This window comes from Elaeis guineensis, chromosome 2 (genome assembly GCF_000442705.2).
Source record: "Elaeis guineensis isolate ETL-2024a chromosome 2, EG11, whole genome shotgun sequence".
NCBI lineage: Eukaryota > Viridiplantae > Streptophyta > Magnoliopsida > Arecales > Arecaceae > Elaeis > Elaeis guineensis.
Window position 1 is genome coordinate 13,374,746 of NC_025994.2, and position 17,877 is coordinate 13,392,622.

Consider the following 17,877-nt stretch of genomic DNA (forward strand, 5'->3'; position numbering starts at 1 on the left):
TAGAGCCGTTTTTTTTATAGAATGACGCTACATTACTGTTTCATCCGTCCGTTTCTGAATTGTAATAAGTCAGCATATAAAGATTTTATTTTAACAGTATTTTTATAAATATTTTATAGGAGGTGTTATTTTTATTTTTTTAAATTAATATTATTTAGATAACATTGCGGTTGCACCTCATCCTCCCACCGTCGGGTTACGTGTCACGCTTTCATTCGCTCAGAGGGAGAGAGTTTTAAGGCTTCCCAGAAAATATCTATTCGATGGGCGATGGGGCGGTACGACGAAGGGCGGATTAATTCGGGAACATTCGGTTTTCGTGTCCTCCTCCTTTTATACCATCAGCGTGGGGGATTCGGGATTTTACCTCGCGCGGAATCAAATTCACTGCGGCTGTTCGGCGGTTTTCTTCTTCTGATCGAGGTCTGGATTCTCTTTCTCCTGCCCTTCGATTTTTTCGCAATTTTCTTTACGTTTTGTGAGGCTCGTATGTTAGATTCGATAGGAACCCTAGATTTTTTTTTGAAATTTTGGATTTCCTACGGACGATTTCTTTCGGTTTCTTGGATGCTTCTCGTGAAATTGATCTAAAATAGTTGGTGATTCTTTGCGTGTTGCTTAATTCGGTCCTGATCTGTTCTTTAATAGTTTCATATTTAGATTTGATCTGTCGGAGATTTTTTCTTCTTCTTCTTGGTGATTATGTTGTTACATTCGTAGGGTTAAGCTGCAGAGAGGGTATCCATTACGCTATGAGGGTCTCGAAGCGTGATTCTTTGCCGATTTAGGGCTTCATTTTAGGTTTTAGTTTTCAAATATATATGTATATTTTTCTTTTCCCCCCAAACATCCTGTACTTGAATCAAAAGTTATTATGTTTCCCTGAAGATTATTGTCTAGGTTATATAATTCTTTCTTTATTTCGCGGAAGTTTCTTTAATTTTATTTTCAACTTGGTCCTGAATAGGTTCTTGTGCTGATGTATTGAATTCTATGTTTCACAGTGTATCGGTAATTAGGGTTGATAAATGGCCAGTGGATTTGGGGAATCGTCGGGCAGAGAGCCACAAAACTCTTCTTTTTCTGGTAGCAGCAGCAGCAGCAATGATGCAGGTAGCTTTGAATGCAACATCTGCTTTGAGTTGGCACAAGACCCAATTGTCACCCTCTGTGGCCATCTCTTCTGCTGGCCCTGCCTTTACAAATGGCTCCATGTTCATGCCCACTCTCAAGAATGTCCGGTGTGCAAGGCCATTATTGAAGAGGAAAAGCTAGTCCCTCTCTATGGTCGAGGAAAGAACCCGACCGACCCACGATCTAAGTCGGTCCCAGGTGTCAACATTCCCAACCGTCCTGCTGGCCAAAGGCCTGCGACAGCCACACCACCTGATCCGAACCATTTTCCTCACTCAAACCCATGGTTTATGGGTGGAACTCCAGTGGCAAGCACTAGGTTTGGGAACTATACGTTCTCTGCTGCAATTGGTGGTCTGTTCCCATTGCTGAGCTTTCAAGTTCATGGGTTCCCAGATGCAACTGCTTATGGGCCTGCGGCTGGTTTCCCATATGGGTATGCGAATTCATTTCATGGAGGACATGCTCATGGGTTCCCACGACCTGCATCTCATGGACAGCAGGCTGATGTTTATCTGAAGGCACTGTTGTTTCTGGTTGGTGCTCTTGTAGTTGCTAGTCTTGTTTGGTTTTAGACAGTTGTAATAGCTACATGATAATTTTACTGATTTGCATGAGATAATTACCCGTTGTATTTGATTTCTGGATGCATTTAGAATATACTACCATCTTGGCCTTGTGGTTGTAAACTTTAAAGATCAGTTGGTAGTTTATGTTTACATGAATTTGTTGGTAAGTTGTTTTGTGCTATGATATTGTGACATGTTCCGGGCGACTTACCAGTTGTATATTACTTTGTCTCCTAAAACACCTTGGTATAGTTTCTTTGTTTTTGAGCTTCTTTCAATAAAGATGAAAGTGCATTGCTTGCATTTTGCAAGTTTTACTACTCATGGCAGATCATGGGCTGCATTACCTAGAAAAGATGTAATTTACTTTTAATTTTTTGCATAGCATATTGCTGGACATGGATGGTTGTATATATGGAAGCAAAAAATGTGAATGGAAAAAAAGAGCACAGAAGGAACTCGAAAAGATAAAAGGGATAACTATGGTTTTAACAATACAAAGATCACTGTAGTTGGTTATGCCTTTTATATTTAAAGGTTTTTCATTCTATATAATCATTTATGCTAAGGTCATTTAAGAGATGCCTCATCATTTGGTTCTGATTGTTGACATGGTTTCTACTAGATACTAATAGTACCTATAACCACCATGTTTTACCCTAGTGCCAGTGGTATGGCCATAGACCTGCCTTTGCCATTCATTTCTATGACAAATTACATCCTATTGTTGTTGACTTTTCAAATTTTCCTATAAGACTTCCATTTATTGTCTTTAGTCTTCCCTTCTCTTTAATGATACGTTCAAAATTGATACACTTATCTTATTTGGCACTGCTACACAGGTTAGTTAACTTGCCTTGGTTAAGGCATAGAAGCCACATGATAGGCTTTATCTTAACCCCATTATCTTCTTTTATAATATAGGCTTGCTTGGGGCTAAATACTCAATAATGTGGCAGCTGATTGCCTTTTGTTGTTGTTGTTGTTGTTGTTTGCAATTAAAATTGCAATGCAACAAGAAATGCAGCATTTCAAGTCATCCCCTCCCCCAACTCTCTCTCTCTCTCTCTCTCTCTCTCTCTCTCTCCTCTTTTTCTTTTTGCTTTGTTTGCCTAAAAGTGTGGTTGTAGGTCAAGACTAGAGGGGCAACAAGATTGCATTGGGCTTCAGGGAGGACAATGTTGAGGCTCAAGGGGGAGGAGCAATTGGATTAATTAGGTGTTGAGTGGGGTTGAAATTCTTTCCCATGCACTCAATATATAATAATCAAAAAATCAACTTATGTCATATTTTGGCCAAATTGAGTTCAAGTAATAGTCCAAGTTGTAGATCCAGATTTTGCATGCTGGGGGATGCAGGGGTGGCAAATTTGACTTGGCCATATTCCGGTCAATTTTGGGCCAAGGTTTTTAAGTTTGGGTCTCATTCAGGTCAATTATTTTTAACTAGACATTAGACAAGTTTGGTATGGATCCAAGCTTTGACATTATTTGTGTAATGAGGATAGAATTTGTTCAGGTTGGACTAGGTTGGATCAGGTTGGATCATGATCTCAGGGCCTTGAAAATGGTTGGTCTCTTTTAATATTAGTTGGTTTTTGGGCCTCACATGTGAGCCACTAGGTGTTTTTGAAGATTGGGTTGAGTGAGTTGAATTGGATCTCATTTGGTGTTGGGTTAGGTAAGGTATAAGTTCTGAGTCAGTTAGGTCAAGCCTAATCATGGGAGCTGACCTGTGGGCAGTTACGGGCAAAGGTCCCAAACCAATGATGGGTTATGTTAGGTATGCACCAAGGTTTGATATGTCATTGTCCCGCCCTGACCTGATTAGATCTATTGCTGGCCCTAGAGGAACCTGCAAGTAGCTATGCAAAATAACTGCTCCACCAGCAAATCACTTGTCAGATTCTAACTTGTAGACTTGATTTTGCAGGCTAGCAAAAAGCCATTTTGTTTAAGTTTTCTTACTTTTGTGAAATTTAATAACAAAATAACTTTAATACATTTTAAATTGTGATTGAGTTTATAGTTCTGGGTTGTCTATAGAATAGCTTCCTTAATGCTATCAACCCCAAAAAAGATTAATTGATCAATGAAAATTATTAGGAATGGCTCACAAACAAGGTTCTCAAATTGCCTATGCAAGGCTAGGTGATGGACCCCTTGTTTATAGCCTAGGTAACACCTAGGCACTTAGATCATCATCTAGGGAGGAAAGCTCTTCAAGTTTTTATTATGCATAGCTTTAATCATATGTATAACAGCATAAGCATGTGACAAATTTTATTTATACCTTTTTTTAATGATATATCAGATTATGAACCTATTTTTCAAAATGAAAAAGTCCAAAGACCAAAATCTACAAGGAAAGTAGTAAAAAGATTGCTTCTGCTGCAACATCTAGCAAGTATAGTATATAGCTAAGTAGCCAACACCTAGCAAGAATCTAAAGGAGGAGGAGACAAGGAGACTAGAGGCTAGCAAGCAGACCAAAGGGGAAAGTTTAGGATAAAAAACAAGTGGAGTAATGGCCAGATGAAGAAAAGTATAAGCCATCTTTGCTGCGCATCACTGTTATCTGGGCTGTTTCTAACATTTGATCAGTGGCTACTGCTAGGCTGGTGATAGAGCTCAATACTCTCTCACGTGTCCCATATGGTGCTTAAATAGGAAAAGAAATGGGAAAAGAAACCCTTAAAGAGCTAGGGTTCAAGCAGGCTTGGCTTGAGTAGCCTAGCCAAATTAAGCACCTAGGTAGCCACTTTCAGCAATACTACTCACAAATCTAAATATAGATCAAATCTTTAAAAAGCAACTACAGTTTGAGGGAAGCGAGGATACCAAATAGCAGTTAGGTGGTTTATAGAGGAGGGTATGCGAAAAATTTGGTGGAGATGGAGGAAGGGGAGGAGGAATAGGATGGTTAAGGGCAAGGAGAATGAGGGACATGGAAGATGAGAGGACATAGAGCAGGAGCGAGGAGGAGGAGCTGAGTAGAGCGCATAACTTATGTATGACATAGGTAAGTGGCATCCAGTTGTGGAAGCGCACAAGTTATTGCTAAGCAGTTCTGTTGAGACCAAGCCACATAAGCCAAGGGGGTGCATGCATGTGGTTGTGGCTGCTTATGTGATCAGATAAACTATTTTTAAAAGCAGTGCTATGGGCTCAAGTTGATAGATTTAGCACTGCTCGTTTGCATAATATTATATATATATATGTGTGTGTGTGTGTGTGTGTGTGTGTGTGTGTGTGTGTGTAATGTTATAGAAACTAATAGTGGCTGCCACTGGCTAAGGTATTGATGCTACATTTGCTTTGCATGATGATGTAGGAATGGGAAGGAATTTCAACTATATCCTTGTTCCATGTTTGGCTTGCAAGAAAGTAATGGAATCATGTTTCTTTTGGAATTGCTTTTCACTTAAGTAGAGGCTGTAGAGCAATTGTTATTCAACTCTAAATAAGAGAATTGACCATTTTTGCTCTTATTGGAATTATATTTTTGATGTGCAACTTTTATGGTGTAAAATAGGAATGAATGATTGGATTAGTATTTTCACTTGAAAAGTATTATCAAACTTTCTAGCTATTTCTTAGTTAAAGAAAAATCGATATATAATTAATTCCATTCTAGAATATAGAAATCAATACTATTTAACATTAGCACTTTCCTGTGCATTCCTTTATTTTGTGCCTAAACAATGGAATAGGTGCTAAGAAAACCATCAACCTGACCCGACCTGTTTAATAAACAGGTTAGAAATCATAACTCAAAGCCACCTTATTTATTAAATAAGTAACTTGACCTAAGCTGTGTAAGACATTTATTAGATAGGTTAGGTTGGATTGGCTCTATGATGGTGTACTTAACGTGTCAACTTGACGTGTTTAACCTGTTAAGATACATAGATAACTTGATTTGACATGGGTAACATGTTAAATCATAGAGGTAAACAAGATAGTTAGAATAATATATGGGTTCAGGTCAGAATCTTCTCGACGCAACCTGATGATTAGATGGGTTGAACTGGGTTAGATGGGTCCAGATTTTAAACCAGAATACAGTCTGTTTTATATAAAAGAATTAGTCAGATATACTTGTTATGACAAACCAAAACATGATAATTTTGTGTTGGATTAGTAGGTCAGTTTAAAGATTTCCATCCCTACTGCAGCCATCATTTTGTGGCAGTGAATTAGAATGCTAATCAATAAGCAAACATTTATAAAGGCATGTTTTCCATTAGGTGGTTGAGGTGTCAGAGGTTGTGGAGGCACAGTTAACAGTCGGGTGCCTGCAAATTTGAGGCGCACATGAAAGCATATGCTTTTTGATAATTGGCAAATATAAGATATTCAGGATCATGGTTTGTGCATCTCTAACTGGCAGGACTCTGGTATAAGAATTTGGTATTCATGAGTGTCAAACACTGCTAATCTTTAAAGATTTCATCTTGCAATAGAAACCAAATTGTTGTATGCCTGCCTATATTTAAATGTTCGGCGTGGGTACCATGGGGTAAGGGGAAAGATTGAGGTAACATGAATGTGATATAAAACACTAGGTTTTTAAACACAAAAAGCTTGGTTTCAAAGTATCAGTTTTAAAGAAGGATGATTGGTGGTGTATATGTATTGATAGCCATGCCATTGATATCCTATGATATCTGTACCGTTGAAATTGGTAACAGATATTGGTTCCATTGATGATATACTTGGGTTGTTATTGTGGTTGAAATAATTGTTAACTTGTTGAAGAAAACTTGAGGAGCAGTGGCCAACGTATTTGGGTTATATCATGCGATTTTTCAAAATGGCTGTTAGACTTCATGATGATGTGTATGATGGCTGTTGGACGTCATGTTATTACTAAAATCACTTCTACATATTCATTTCATTGGATGATATGCTCATTATGTTAGCAAAGTTGGGAATATTGTTGAGCTCTTGAAAGAACTTGAGGAGTCGATATCACCAAATTTAGTTTGGACAATATTAAATAAATTGCAGAAAGCTTGATCATCTGTGTGATTGTTGTCTTAGAAACAAGAGATCAAACTAAATCTAAAAGTTGGAAATATGACATATTCTCAATGTAATAAACTAAGAACCTCTCCCTTCCTAGGATTTTGTTATTGCCTGCTTTATGTTATTGTTATATAGTTCTTTGTAAGATGATCACTTAGTACATTTTTCTCTAATAATATGACTTCTTGTTAGCCAAAATATTAAATAATAATGCAAGGAGGAATTATGACCTGAAAAATTGGCTTTTTTTAGTTGACATTTAGAAACTCTGTAAGTTTGTGATCTCTAAAGAGGCCTTAAAAAGGAGAAATCTATTGTACAGCAACTTTTTCCTTTAATTTGGACCAAAGCGGTGTGATTAGATCAGAACTATTAGGTTCAAGGTTGACCTTTGATATTTAGAACCAACTGGGTGATGGGCTGCTTTAGCCCATCGTGCACTCCTAACTACAATAATATGAAACTTTAAGATCTTGTTGGAACTGGAAGCTTTATTAAGTTTTTTTCCTTCTTGTTTTTTGGTATTTGTTACCTGGTTCATTCAGAGGAAGTGGAATTCTTTGTAGAGGTTGTTGACCACTAGTTGATCTCATAATAAGGAGGCATTTTTTGGGGAATTATATCTTGATTGAGGATGGGCAGAAGAGATATTGATTTTTGCAGGTTGTCTTTGTGCAAATGCTGGTTAATAATTGGTGTTGATAGGATTTTTTTTTTTGGTTTTATTGTATCATTTAAGATGGATTCTTGGGTGAAGATGGATGAAAATGACATATTATGCACTAACTATAGTCTGCTTGAACAAGCTGTTGTCTCTGTGAAGGAGAACTTACAGTGCTGACATGTGATGGGATGACTTCATGTCCAAATCTAGTAGTGCGGAAGTTGTAATTTTGGTTCTTATTGTGCCATTTTTATATTGCAGGACCATAACCAGTTTTGAGCCTTTACATTTTGGTGTTTGGTATCTTTGGGCTTTGCATCAGGTTTCTTCATGTCCAAAGGGTCCTATTTTTGCTAGGATCTATGCATCATGTTTCTCCTTTTTTCATCATGACCTATGAACGAGGGGTATTTTGCCTTTGGCCATTGTTTATGGCTTTGAGTCATATTAACTTGACTGTTATCCAGTATGTGCCATTTATTCTTGAATTATCCGTTGCGCTTTGTCCATTTTTGTCTCCTTGTCAAATTGGATTCTTCTACACTCCATGAAATTGTCCAAGTATTTTGCTGGTTTCCAACCTCACTGACTCTGGCTTCAGACCACTCATAAAGTTTCATGCTGATCTTCATTCATGTTGTCCTTGTGGTTTTTCCTTGTTTTGATGTTTATATTCTCTTGTAATTTATTTGCATTTGTGGTGTTCACCTTCATTGCCAAAACATGTTTGTAGCTCTAGGATAAATTTTTAGTATCTGGGAATGACCTCATGCCCAATTTGATGGTCCTGCCTCCAAAATTGTCATAGTATCAGGACGCCCATATCGGTAGTTGGCTACTTTTGTTGTGCTTAGCGTCCATTAGTGGCTCATATCCTACCTGCAATGCTCTAATTTTGCTCGTGGTTAGTACAGATCCCAGAATATTTGTGTGTCTGAACCTTAAGGTTCAGTTCTGAAAACAGTTGCAGGAATATGATTGTATTCTTGTTTCGTGCAGATTTCAGGGCACTGATTGAGTCCACAAATTAAAAGGACCATTCCTTAGACCAAACATACAGTAAGAACTCGAAAGAAAGAGATAATAATGGGAAGAATTTTATACTTGATTTCTACATAAGACTAAAAGAACTAAAACAGATATATGCCTATCCCTTGTGTAAACCTTAAAACAACGCCCTTTTGACGCACTAAACTAGGTCTTTTATATGCCAAACTTGGTCTCTCTCTCTCTCTCTCTCGCGCGCGCGCCACACACAGACACACTCTCTTCCCCCTCTCTTCGCCGCACTAGATACTTGACAGAATTGTTTATTGGGTTAGCATTATTGAAATTGGAGTCCAGTGCTTAGCAAGATTCTGTTAATTTGTTTAGGTTAACATCAGGCTACTAAAATATGTTCTTATTGGGTATGAAAACAAAACTTCATTTTTTCCTAAATGTTCACTTATTTATTTATATTTTCTTTCTTTTTCTATTTTTATGGATCATATGTACATACGTGCTATGCGACAGCCCAGTTGCTTACATACTGTGCTAGCTTTGGAGAACCTTTGACCTAATTGGACTTCATTGTGTTCCATTTCCATGGTTGTCTTCAGTTGCATGTTATTTGTCTAGTTCCATCATGTTACTTCCATGGTTAATGTTTCTCTAACTTATTGTGGCTTCCACTATATGGCTACTTTTATTTCATAATCATGCTTGCAATTCATCCTATGCCTTTTTACATCTCTGAGCATTTTCCTAGCTCGTCTGGTCGATTGAACTTTTGAACCACTGCTTCTCCAATCCTATGCATTCCTTGGGTAGCTATTCTGTCTTCTTGGCTTTCTTCTTTTGTTTTTAGTTTTCACAATCAATTTATCTTCTTCGCTTTGTTTATGATTTTTTTTTTCCAATTTTTGTTCTGTTCTGTTCTATGTGCGGCTACCAAGTGGGGTGGGTAGGGGTGTTTGGTTGGTGAGATATCTGGCGCAGTGGATCATTTTTGTGTAAGTTGTACACTTGTTTAATATGATGTCTGTTGATTTATATTCTTTTGTTTTGCAGATATACTTTTTGTTTAACATGAATTTTACTTTGTACATTAATATTATTAATTGTCCATATTCCTGTTTTAGCGCATTTCTTACTATCAAAGAGCTATTTCCCTCCAGTGTTGTTGTAAAATGAGTATGTGTGGGTCATAACAATGACATTTGCTTCAGGATTTTGAACTGGGAAGGAAGAGGTTATTGTAACAGATATGGTAAAGAATTACTGACATGTGCTTTGAGGGGTTAGGATGCGAGATGACTGCCACTAGGAGGAGCTCGTGAAAGATGTGGGGGGCTGAAGGAGAGTTGTAAAGCAGCTTTTGTGGAAACCGTGAAAGGATACATAGAAGTTGACCATGATGATGGAGGTACAAAGGGTTGATGGCGAGTGCTTAAGCAGCTCTTTTCTGAAGTCAAGAAAGGATATGAAAAAACTTGGCATCATTGTGAAAGTGGAGTATAACAAAGTGTAAATTTAGATGATATAGGTTAGTCTTCTATGTTGAATGGCAATTGGAAGTATCATATTTAACCCTTTCAATCAAATGAATTGAAGTGCTCTTTGCAGGTTGAACAAAGTAATAAGATCATTAGAGAGAACAGTGATGCATCAAAGCCTTATGAATGCCTGAGGATTCTATCTAAAGAAGTAGATGGTTGGAGACATGGGCCACTTTTCTCCACCTATCTGTTTTTGACTGTTGTAATTGATTGTCGTGATTTGACATCATGGTCACCTAGTTACTAGAGGAATGTGATATATCTCATTTTCAGAAGAATATGCTCTAGAATAATCTTTCTAATTGAGGAGCAAGAAATTGATTACAACTTTCATCTCTTGAGACTTGGTCGTTGATATGCATTCCTGTGCGCTCTCCTCTTAATAAGTGTTAATGGAAACGAACTTAACGTCTGCAGTTTTGAAATTTTGTCCTCTTGATTTCTTTTACTGTTTTATCTTTACTTGACACTGAATGTGTTCATATTACATAAATATAAAAGGTATACTATATGATGGAAGATACTACCAGTTGCATACTATTGGATGTTAATTAGGCTGGCCTCTAGAAGTGGATTTACTTCTTATATATGTATGTATATATGTACTTTTATGAATTATTGACTATGTGATGCTACCTAATTTATCTTCGTGAGAGACTTCAAAAACTCTTAAAACTTTTGTCAGTGGTATCATGATGTCTTTCTCATCAAATTGGGGGTTGTCACTTTCTCAAAAAGAGGGTGAATGGAAGTTACCTGGTGACTTAAAAAATGCGTCATTTGGTGTATTATCGAACACAGTCTCCTGGGAGAAATGTTTAACTGTGATCTTTGAAATAACTGTGGTTGATATGGTCTCTCTCTCTCTCTCACACACACACATTGGGCTTAAAATCTTCCCTAAGCAAGCTGGCTGCTTTTCTGATGCCTCCCTTCTGTTTTTTTTGGTAATATCTGGTTTTTTGGTGCTAGTTTTCTGGTATTCTTGCATCTCTGTTTCAAGGAACTTTAGATTAGGAAGATTAAAGGTGCTTCTTCAGGTAAATGTGCATCTTGATCAGAAGTAACTTTACTTTGGGAAGATTAAAAGTGATTCTGGATATAGATTGGCAAGAAAGCAGTAGATAGTGTTGCTTGAAATTAGTGTAGTTCCGTTAGGTTGTTTTGATACAGTGGATGCAGATTTGGAACGAACTTTTGGATTTTGGAAGATCTGGTGGGAATGCTGGTTCTTTTCGAACTATTTGAAACTCCGTATGCAGATTTTCAGATAATTCTGCTTTCTAAGGGTCTAACGTGATAAGGGGCAGATGACATTAGATCTGGTCCTCACTGGAGGTCATGGAGGCAAGTAGGTGCTCTTTGTGCAATGATTTATGATATCATGGTTACTAAATGGTCAATTTTGCATTTGATCCCTACTTGTCTTCACTTTGAATTTTGCTTGACTTAAATTCCTGCCTGGCTGTGCCTTGACATGGCAGACCCTGCTGTTTTTAAGTGAACAGTACTCCTTAAAGCCTGGTCTGAGTGGCTATTAAACCAGTGTTGGCTTAACTTGGTAAACTGATCCAGGCCAACCAGTTCCACTTATCACCTTAGTAAATAGAGCTCCTCTTCTGTTTTTTTTTCCCTCCTATAGCACAAGGCACCAATCAGGACAAGTAGGGTAGCTGAAAGCTTGCAATCAGCAGTCTTCTGTTCACATGACTAAAAAAGAATTGATGAGAATTGCAAGAAACCCTACCTCTTCAGTTACTCTGCCTGAGTGACTTGGAATTGCATTCTATCATATGTATTTTTTTTTTATTTTTGTCTTGCTTCCTTTTCTTAATCATTTGTTATTCTGACGGTTATGCTCTTTCTATCCAGATTTTGTTTGAATGTGTGATCATAAATGCTGCTTTGAAATCGTGATCCCCTATTCTCCTATTCACCCAAAAGAAAAAAAAAAATGTATTCCCCTAATGAGACATAATCTGTGGTAAAAACTGGTTTGCTGCATGAATGGCGTGAACATTTTCCTCTTTGCGTAAAAGCTGGCTTAAGCATCTCTTGAACCAATATAAAGGGCGAAATAGCTCATAAGAGTGTGATAGATCATCAAGTTTAATGCAAAAAGGCATAAAACAACATTTTCTAAAATATATTTCATAAAGGGATGGAAGAGGAATGGTTGCCATGTTTGACTAGAGAAGTCTAAAGATAAACTTAAAGAGGTGATTACATGGAGAAGATAGATAAAATTTGCCTCAAAAAGTATGAGAAAACACTGATGCCAGCAGCTAGGGGTGGAAACAAGTGGAACGTGAGCAAGCTGACCTCTGTCCAAGCATGGTTGGGCTCCTCTCGAGCTCAGAGTCGAACTGGGAGACCGCTTCTAAAGCTCAGCTTGCGTATGGTCAGGCCAACTCGAGCTCAGCTTCAGTGGCGGACCAGAGGGAGGCTAGGGGGAGCCGTGGCCCCTCAAGATTTTCAAAAAAATTTCAGAACATCTCAGAAGAACTGCTTTAGCCAACGTTGAAACGTCCTGCTCCCCTACCATCTCTCTTGGTTATTAAATTACTTAAATCCTTGATACTATCAAAAAGCTAGTAGGCTTACCTTTTTTTTTTTTCTGTTCAAAAGATAGCAGCCTAGCATTTTGACAAAGCAATAACTCCATGGTTCAGAACGACGTACGTTGCCATCATAAAACCAATCGTGGAAATCTATATATGTGCTCCATTTCTGAAAGAAGAAAGGCTGCAGTTATCATCCCATAGTACCTCTTGGCTGTTAAATGTCACTGCAGTTGGGCTTTTCCTTGTGTGTGTGTGTGTGTGTGTGTGTTTGTGTGTGTGTGTGGATCTAGGCATGCAGCATAGATTAAAAAAACACCACTTAACTTGAGTGACATGATGGAAGTAATCCCCCAGTTTCATCTATGGAAACTACAAAAAAACTCTCGTTTGAGATAGGCGTTAAGTTCAGATTTATTGCTGTCGGTATTAAGAATGTAGCGTTATATACATAGCTCGCATCCCCTCATCCATAGAGCTCATTCTGCTGTCTTTTTTTATGTTATCATGTAGTCATGGCTGCACCCACATAATTAGATGGGAGTTACTGGTTATATGCTTGATGCTATTGTGATGCTGTTCTTACCATACTGTATATACATTAGATACATACATACATTTATGTACATACATATTTATTTATTTTTATATATTTATATTTATATACCCGACATGGGAGCAGGTTGCATAATGAGCAAGATGGCTGTCTCTGATGTAAAGTAGGCTCCTTATGGGAATGGAAGCTCCTGGCATCCACTGTTGGGTGCATGGCTGGTATGGGTCGCGTGTTTTTTGCGTCCCTAGAACTATCTCTAACCTCGGGACTGAGGATGGACTTCTGACGGGGTTCATGGCAGGACCAAGAGATCTCCCAGTCTTTATTTCACACCTACTCGCAGTCTTCGTTTCTCACCCACGTCTGGTCTATCTGCAGTTCCAAGCTTAAATGATGGCATTCGTGACCTTCCTACATGCTGCAACGCAGCAGCCAATTTTGACCCTCCGTCGTTTCCTTCTCTTGGTAGACGACCCCTTGTGGTTCCCACACAATGGAGGATGCCACGTACTGCACACTGGAATGGGTTGACTCTAGTCAACAGATTCATGTAAATATCAGCTTTTGGTGGTTATGTTTAATTACCTTATCTGTGCTATTAAGCCAACCCATTACGAAATTTTCGCAGTTTAAGCAATGCCCATTGCAGAAGAGCGCAGCGCATTTGACTTGTAAACCATCGGTCTCCTGGCTGACAGAGAATGATACGGGGATCATGTAATGTACAAGATGATAAATTATTATTATTATTATTTTAGTAACAAACGGATAATCATATCATTCTAGCGTTAGTAAAATTCAGAAAATTAGAATACAAAATATCACGAAGTACCCGTGGATAGTCGTTGTCTTGACGTCAGATCCAGTCTTCGATATATTCGACAATAAAGAATGTAATCCAACCTATGGTACTATTTTTCTCTCAAAAAATGTACCGAACACACGTCGCGGTGAAACGATGATACAAGATTTTTATTATCATCCGATAGTTAAATATGCATAATTTTATTTTTACATATGAAGAGACTATTTCTATATTTTGAGCCTATGATCACTTAAACTCATTAGAGAAGGAGAAGCTCTAAATTACCCTAAGAGAGAATAATAAGCTCTAAAATCAAGGAACTGCCCTGATACAAACCATTTCGGCAGAAGTTTTGCTTTTGCTTAGCATTTAGTAACTCAGTAGCAAGCACCTTCATCCTGCTGCACTAGCTTTAGAAAGGTCTAGGTCTAGGCTCTTGTAACCAGTTCTTACTATTACATGCTACAGGCTACCATCCCTCCGAAGATTTATTATGTGGGAACCTCCATCACAAAGGGAACTTGTCCACTACTACGATGTTGTTGGTCTCCAAGGGAAAGCAACATTTCATATTGTATAAGAGATGAATCAGATAACCATTGGAAAGGTTTAATTGTACAATGATGTGATTGTGCTGTCCCATTTCAGAAAAGGAGGATTTGTGGACTTGTAAACCTTGGTGATTGGGATCTATCTCAACTCAGTTAGGATCTTCCACTACAGAATAAAGAGAAGGAATTTTGGAAGCTACATCATTTGATTTTAACAAGAACAAGAAAAAGGATGAATTGAAGGGGATGGAAAGAAGCACAAGGAAATGGAGATCACACTAAAAAGCAAATAAATATTTTGTGTTGTGAAGAAATAAGAAACAATCTATTTAAGTTTTTCCACCAACAAATAATACACAAAAGTCTCAGTGCATAATTAAGCAGAAAGCACACAAAATGTTTGGGACAACTAAAATACATGAATGAATTGTTGGACCAGTCCTTAATTTGCAAGAAGCACCAAGATGATAGAGACCAACCAAATAGCCATAACCATCAATCTTATCCCAAGTTTTGATTTATTTAACCATCCAGTCTATATGAAGGATATAGACGACCAAAATGGCAACTTGTTTCTATTATTAATTAATGGTCACTATATTCCAACCACTTCCGTGCGTATACCATTGATTCATCCATATGCATGGATTCTTCTGTCCAACTATTCCCTGGTTCGGATGTTCCTTGTTGAAGATGTACTCGTCGAGATTTTTCTTGACACTGATCTGGTGTGGGTTGCCCTTTATCGTGCAATGGATTTTTAAATCTGCATACCAGTTTATGAACAAAAGTAGACTGGCTCTCACCCATGGTTCATTAGGTTTGACAATGAACCTTTTCCTTATTAGTGCAGTGTAGTTTTTTAAGACTAGTACATAAAAAATTGTCGACATGGCTTTGAGCAAATTAAGATGAAAGAAATGCCACTAGAGTCAATTGTTTCAGGAAAGCAGACAAACGAACTGGATTTATGGTGGACTAAGAAAGAAAGCAACACTAATATTTTACTCCTAATTTATTCCTGAGGAGAAAGAGGAAGAAGAGGACAAGGATAGAGTCTTCTTTTGTGGGAAGAAACGGGGGCTAATTAGCAGGCTTGATTTCAGATCCGGTTATGAAAGTAAAAGAGATGCTGCAATTGAACTGCCAACCAAGACTTTAGAAGTTCACCATACTGCTGCTGTCATTGACATGATTTCATGGAGAGCTGTTTTCTGGATTTTAGCAGAAGGTTGGCAGACCAACTGTTTGTTCTATTGGTTTTGCTGGACAGTCTTAATAATATACTTTTTTTTTCTTGACAAAGTCTTAATAATAGACATTGACTTTGCTTCTTTTACATATTTATACATGATTATTTAAGGGCCTTAAATTTCAAGTCCATAGTTTTCTTTTCATAAGTACTAGTATATTATATAAAATGAATGGCCTAAACTCTTTGATCCAAGTATATGAGGATGACAAGAAGGAAGGTTTTGGTAGGCTTGGATGAGCAAGTATCCCTTTGCTCCACTTGTTTTCTTTTTTGCGGTGGAGTATCGAAACTTAAGCCAACTAAAATAGTTCTGGACTATCCAAGTTCTGTCGGTCAACAAATCAGGTCATTCTGTGATAGAGTGCATCTTCTTTATTAGAAGATCATTCTTCACCAAATCTTTAGGAGGGGTCTATTACTTTAGAATCATGTATTTCTACAGCTAATTCATAGGAGAGTCCAGTTTAAAAATTAGGAATCAAACAGTATGTCTATTGACCTTGAAAAGCAATACTATAAACACTTTGCTATTCAGAAGAAGCTGCCCGGTTAGCAAACTTCCTCCTTTGTGTGTTGGATCTGTGATTGCTTCTCTGTCTCAACAGATGATTCCAAATCCCGAGTCTCAAGATCAATGCCCTATGAATTAATAATATGACTCGACAATTCATTTGATGCCTATGCTTATTGAGTGGCAAGTTCATTTTTTATGTATGTACTGAAAAGTTAGACCAATGTTAAATCCTTGGGCTGCATTTCTTTTGGTAATAGGAAAAATGGGAATAACAAAAATGATGCCTGTAAAAAAATTTGGAAGAATTGAGTCATATGAGCTATTCCAATTTTCATTTGAGTATAACTTTTGGAATAACTTTAAAAAAAAAAAAAGAAAAGAAAAAAAAGATAAGAAGCTGTTATAAATTATAGATTTAGAGGAAGTTTATGACAACTCTCTTTTGGAATAATCATTGCATGGTAGAAGCAAATTTAGTCGGCATAACTATTCCTTCGCATGAACATGCTTTATAAAGGTCCTTTTGTAGGCATGAGGTTTATTCTAAATCTTATGCTTTCTTTATTCCCAAACCAAAATGTTGCTTTAAAGATCATGGTCATTACCTGAAGGGAAATTGCTCCGGAGGAGCTTGCCACATGATTGCATCTTATTATTCTTTTCTTTTTTATATATATTTTGATACAAGTAGATGATTATACTACTCTAATGTGAGTACAATTCATAAAGTCAGTAAAACAAAAGGTCCTGTAACTCAGGCAAGTCCCATTTTGTCGTCAGATACAATCTTCGATATACTCAGCAACGTAAGTTGTAATTCAATCTGCTACGTCGTTCATCTCTCAAAAGACATGCTGAACATATATCAAGAACTTATTTCCTCAACTTATTCAACAAACAAATAACATCATGGCAAGGTAACCCTCTTTGATTTATTTCACCAATGAAATGCCATAAACCATGGGATAACTTCTATACCTCCTTGTCACTCTGGATGCTAGGAGCAAAACACCCGAGAACTCTCGAAAACATTTAACAAATGTCGGCACGCGAAAATTATAAATAAATTATAAAATGAATTGTATACTTTATGCAGGAAAATTCTAGCGATGGTGGTAAGCAAAATGTGAATCGTGGCTGACTTGGACTGACCTGCTTGAAGACTAGCGAGTCGTACACTCTTGCTCCCAAGTCCACGTGTGACCTTAGATAATTACCTTGCTATTTTACTCAATATATTTGGTTTTAATATCAACTTGTTATGAAGTCGTCGCTGTACTTCCAAAATTCCTATCAGAACGCTTCCTGTGGGTCGGGTACACCATTCGGGCTCTGTCGCAAAGTACACCGCGAACACCTGACTACCACGTGCACGTGGGATGTCGGCAAAACACCACACGTGCTCAACACGTGTCGAGCCAGTGTATGCTAAACTGGTGTCATGGGGATCGGTCGGAGCTCATGTTCAATCCACGAGGCTCTGACGGTTGCAGATCGCCGGCGCCGGTGGTCGTGGCCGCCGGCGTGGTTCACGTGGCAAATGAGGATCCATGTCGGTCGCATGCTAGATTTTCCCCTCCCGTTTTAGATTTTTTTTTTTTTTTAAATACATGTCTCAAAAATTATGATTTTTTTTTTTTTAAATACAGTGGGAATGCCATGATTCCTATTTGTATATTTACCCTGCTGTATGCATGA

The 17,877-nt window shown here is 37.8% G+C and overlaps 1 protein-coding gene across 3 annotated transcripts; it reads left to right on the forward strand.

The window, feature by feature from the left end:
• The first annotated feature begins 243 nt into the window (after positions 1–243).
• Positions 244–10,264, forward strand: LOC105060076 (uncharacterized). Of its 3 annotated transcripts, XR_003798469.2 has the most exons (4): positions 244–423; positions 1,005–1,670; positions 9,608–9,924; positions 10,005–10,264. XR_003798469.2 is itself a non-coding variant. In XM_019853355.3 (3 exons), exons 2-3 carry the CDS (start codon positions 1,029–1,031, stop codon positions 9,638–9,640), a joined length of 675 nt encoding a protein of 224 aa, XP_019708914.1. In that variant the 5' UTR covers positions 244–423; positions 1,005–1,028; the 3' UTR covers positions 9,641–10,264. The 3 variants fall into 3 exon arrangements, 2 of the variants coding, with proteins under 2 accessions (XP_019708914.1, XP_010941973.1); XM_019853355.3 differs by having other exon boundaries at positions 9,608–10,264; XM_010943671.4 differs by lacking the exons at positions 9,608–9,924; positions 10,005–10,264 and having other exon boundaries at positions 1,005–1,884.
• The last annotated feature ends 7,613 nt before the right edge of the window (positions 10,265–17,877 follow it).